This window comes from Myotis davidii, unplaced genomic scaffold (genome assembly GCF_000327345.1).
Source record: "Myotis davidii unplaced genomic scaffold, ASM32734v1 scaffold566, whole genome shotgun sequence".
In the NCBI taxonomy this organism is placed as follows: domain Eukaryota; kingdom Metazoa; phylum Chordata; class Mammalia; order Chiroptera; family Vespertilionidae; genus Myotis; species Myotis davidii.
This window is the reverse complement of record NW_006296617.1, coordinates 648,931-653,476: the sequence shown is the minus strand read 5'-3', so window position 1 is coordinate 653,476 and position 4,546 is coordinate 648,931. Positions and strand designations below refer to the sequence as shown.

The following is a 4,546-nucleotide window of genomic DNA, read 5'->3' as shown; positions in this document are numbered from 1 at the left end:
GTGTGTTCTCACAGGAGAGGGCGGGCAGGGCGCAATGGAGAGGACTTCAGGTTACAAATGCTGCAGGTTGTATTCAAGTTTCAGGGCTGAGGCTGGAACCCCCGTGACCTAGGGGCCCCCCCCCCCCCCCGCGGAGGGACAGGGACAGGTGTGCTCTCCTGGGCCCCCTGCCAGCATGCTGCTAGGACGCCACCTGCTGCCCACATGGCACACACGTTCTGCTAGACTCTCCTAGAAGCATGCTCCTGTCTTAAGCAGGGAGAGCAAGGCGGCGGTGGGGTGCAGAGTGCACAGAAACAGCACTGGGGACTTCTCTCAGCATCCCTCCTCACAACGCCGTGATGAGCATGCTGGTTGGACAGATGCCAATCCCTGATGTGCAACACAGCCGACAACTCACGCAGACCCACAGCCACGCTCCTAACCACGGACCACCTCTCCCTCCCTCCCTCCGCCAACCAAGGCCTGTCCACTCCCTGAATGGCACCTACACTCTTGCGGACTGGCTGCGGGGAGAGCTGCTGGGCACATGGCTACTCTGCTGGGGGACATGGAGCAAGATGTCCCTGGCTGACCCCTTCCCGCCAAGGCCAATTCCTGCCTGCCGCTCCCTCAATTCCGAGCTGTGGGTTGCAATCCATTCAAGACAGTTCCCAACATGCACCCCAGCTCTCCCTCCTGGGTCCCCCCTCCCCCAGGTGCCCATTTGGTGTGAAGGCAGACCTCCGACTGGAACTTAGAACCACCAAGAAATGTCCTCGAGCCCAAGTCAGCCTGGAGAAGCAGACAAGAGGAGCTACAGGGCTAGCAGAGCAAATGGAAACAAAGGAAACCCATGGAGTTTCCCGCCCACGGTGGCTCAGTGGGGCAACACCAGCCGCCCGCACACCTTCAGAGCCCTGGCTGGACGGAGGCAACCGCGAAGGGACCCTGCAGCTGCTCCAGCGGCTGCCAGGGGGCGCTGCAGGGCCAGAGGCTCCCCCGATAGGGTGAGGGCATGAAGCAGTTGCTCCTCCTGTCTGAGGTCTCAGGAATGGGGTGGCTGGGAAGGCAGGTGTGGGGGCTTGTGAGGCCTGGTGCAGAGCTGAGGTGGGAGTGTCAGTCAGCAGGGGAAGTGGCCGTGTGGCAATGGGAGGGAGCCAAGCTCCCTGTTAGTTCACACAGGGCACAGTGGCTCCAGGCCACCCTCACCGTTTCCCTTTAACTGCATCCAATACCTTGAAGGGCTGACGGAGCAGGTGAGATGCCCTAAGAAAAGGGAGACGTTAACTCCATGGAGCATTCCCACTTGCCCGGGGGCCTGGCCTGCCGACCTGGGTGAAAACTAGACACTGCCATCGCCCTCCTGCCCACCCGACCTGAGGCATGGCACCGCACCCCCCAACCAGGAGAGGACACACCGCCCTCCACTACTTACAGAGCAGTCGGGTACCTGGGGTTTGCTTTTTGACTTGTGTTCCTAGAGGGGTAAACTCGCAGGGGCAAGCCAGCCATCCCAGCACCTAGTCAGCCACACAAGAACTAAAGCAGAAGCGCCCAGTGTGTCCACAGGAAGTCAGGGAGCCAGGGCAGGCCCGCCCTCTGCTGCCAACAGGGAGCACTTGGGGCTGGGTGGCTGGGCATTGTTCCGAGGCACCCCTTTGTTGGCCCCCCCAGCTGAGGTCACCCAGGGCATCCTCGAATCAACCACAGGTGCTACTTAAAGTGCAAAGACTCGGAGGACTGGGTGGCATGTAGGGCGGGGCCTCTACCGCACACTCGGGTACCTTAGTGTCAGGCTCTCCACTGCAGGGAGTGGGGGCAGCCGTATCGGGGGCAGCCTTAGCGGACTGCGTGTTGTGGGGCAGAGGCGGGTGTGAGAAGGGTTCTCCCGGGGGCCAGGAAGCTGAGGGGAAGGCCACGGGAGGGGTGGTGGTGGTGTGACAGGCAGGCACAGTGCTCTGGTGACTGATGGCTTCTGTGCCTGGGGCTCCTCGGGCCTGCTGGCCTGGGAGCACGAAGTATGAGTGTGGGTGGCAAATCACCACACCCGCCCACTCCCCACAAGCAGCGCTGCTGGCGGCATTCTGTGGCCCAGGATGAAAATGACTCTAACTCCAAACACACTAAACCAACCCCCAGGTGCACCCCTGCACCCTCAGCTGTACCCTCCTCACAGGCGTACCACTCCCCCCACGCACACGCACAAAGTAGTGTTTCCATAGTCCTGTAGTGTGTCCACAGTACTGTAGTGTGTCCAAAGGCAGACCAATTCCAGGCTGGTCTGCTGGTCTCCTCGCGCTGCCCACTAAGGGCTCAAATCATCTTCTGGGGAAAGGGGGACCTAGTGACAGTGAGATCCCAACAGGCTCTCAGGCAATCAGCCCTGGGCCTCCTGGCTTTGCTGTCACAGAGGCCCGCCCTCCACATGTCTGCCTCTCCGAGGGGGTAGAAGAGCTGAATCCTGAGGTCTGCAGTTTTCTTCTGGTAGCGTCTTCCTTTTTCTTTTTAAAAATTATTGGATTTTCCCATCTTCCTTCCAGTGTTCCTTGGCTGCAAAGGGAATGTATCCCAAAGCCCGTGAGGGGAGGGCGCGGGGCCGGAGGGGAAGCTGCGCTCCCTTGATCCAGCCACCAAGCTCCCTCGGCACTGCACCCGGCACTGCACCCAGGGCGGCAGAGCCCTGTCCCACACGTTCCCAAGGAGGACGCCAGACAGGCATAGAGGAGGGGGGAAGGGACAGACGGGAAGTGTTCCCTGGGGTTGCTAGCCCTGCCCCGGGGTGGCCTGCATCTCGGAACCTCCTCCTTCCGCTGTCCAAGGCCAGGGCTGTCCAAGCAGCGGGCGATGCACCGAGGCCAGTGTGTGCGGGCAGGCGGGTCAGGGAGCAGTGAACGGACGAGGGCCAGGGGCTGCTGCCTGACAAGTTCAGTCCTCCCAGGGGCCCAGGACAAAGGGGAGGCCCACCGGGCCACTGCCTGTAGCCAGCCCCAGGCCTGAGAGCTGGGCTTGGGGCATCTGACAACCCAGCGTATGGTGGACTGCTGGCTGGTGCTACCGCTGAGGTTTTGGGAAGGCGACAGGGTAGAGGGGACACCCTGCCCACCCCTGCCCAGCGGGCCTGGTGTGCACAGGCCAAAGCCCACCTCACCGGAGAGAGAGGACGGTTTCCTTCTGCCCCAGAACTTGGTGACTCACAGCGTGTGCTCAGCTTGAAGCTGGGAGGGGAGCAGTGGCTGCATCGGGGACTGGGGGGTGGGTGGAGGCGACTGGGGGGGTGATGGCTGGCTGGTGATGGGTGTGGAGGTGAGAAAGGGCACGGTGGAAGCCACGGCAGAGGGGGAGCTGGGCGTGGCGCCGGGAGGCTCGCTGATGGGCCGATTGTAGAAGAAGAAAGGGCACTGCTGGATGAAGAGCTCGATGATTGTCTGATAGGTCCGCGTGGCCGTGAGTGCGTCCATGGTGCTGAAGTCAGGCCTCATCAAGGTGGGCCAGAAGCAGATGGAGAGGTTCTCACTGGTCATGAGATTCACCTTGTTGTTGTGGCTGACTCTGTAGGTGACACCAAATTCACGGTCAGAGCTCTGAGGGACAGTGGGCCCTGCGCTCTGGGCCCTGCCCCGTCTCCTGTGTGTGCCCTGGTCGCTGTCACCTGGCTGTCCTTCCTGCCTGCCCACCACAGCAGGGAACGGAAAGGCCCACGCACAGCCCTCTGTGCTGTCCTCTGCTCCGGTGTCGCCACACGGCAAGCCCCGGGGTGGCTCTGAGGCCCTGGCCCATGGGAGACCCCCACAAGCCTTGGGGTGAACAGACTGCCTCCAGGACTCTTGCCCAGACCACCGAAGTGGGTGACAATGCTCTGGTTGTGCCAGATGGGGAGTGTGTGTCCAGCCAGAGCTCCTAGAATACCAGGGCCGAGATGAAACCAGGTCTGTCTGGGAACAGACAGGCCGTGTGGGTAAACGGGCCTGTGCCGTTACCAGTTTCCTGACCGCAGCTCCTGCCCTCACTGGATGGGGGGCGGCTTTCCCAGGGCCTGGGGTGGCGAGGTGTCACACACCATGGACACCAACACTGGAGAGAGGACTGTGGCACACTTGGGGCCACGTGGGCCTCCCTCAGACAGAACTAGGGTGGGCCTGAGCCAGAAGTGCCCCCCTGGGGAGGCGGACCAGCACCCCTGCAGGCTGGGTAGGGACGGAGCCTCGCTCAGCCTCATTCTGCGGCTCCCTGGCCCTGACTGGTGATTCCTGCAGAGAAAAGACCAGGCAGCAAGCCCTGTGACATACTTGTTTAGGTGGGAGATGACGTATTTGAAGACTTCGTGGTTTTCCTTCGGAAACTTCTTGAGGACTTCCTTGAGGGCATGCAGCTTTTGCTCCCGGTCGTTGATTTCTGAGGAAAGAGAAAACCAGAGGCTTCCATGGCTGAGGCTGGGTGTCCGGGGCTCACAGCAGACCCCGGTCCCAGACAGCGGGCGGCCCCCATGGGCGCGTGTGTCGGTCCTTCTCTGGGGGAAGCCCAGCCCCTACCCCCCCCCACCCAGAGCCGGTGCCAACACCTGGCA

At 62.0% G+C, this 4,546-nt stretch overlaps 1 protein-coding gene across 1 annotated transcript in view; it reads right to left on the bottom strand.

The window, feature by feature from the left end:
- Positions 1-250: 250 nt before the first annotated feature.
- The window catches only part of ARHGAP35 (Rho GTPase activating protein 35), an 83,066-nt gene continuing 78,770 nt past the window's right edge, over positions 251-4,546 (bottom strand). Inside the window, exons 5-6 of the mRNA XM_006772026.2 lie at positions 4,269-4,374; positions 251-3,531 (exon numbers count right to left, since the gene is read on the bottom strand). Coding sequence (XP_006772089.1) covers positions 3,174-3,531; positions 4,269-4,374 — 464 coding nt within the window. The 3' untranslated portion in view covers positions 251-3,173. The remainder of the gene's footprint in view (positions 3,532-4,268; positions 4,375-4,546) is intronic.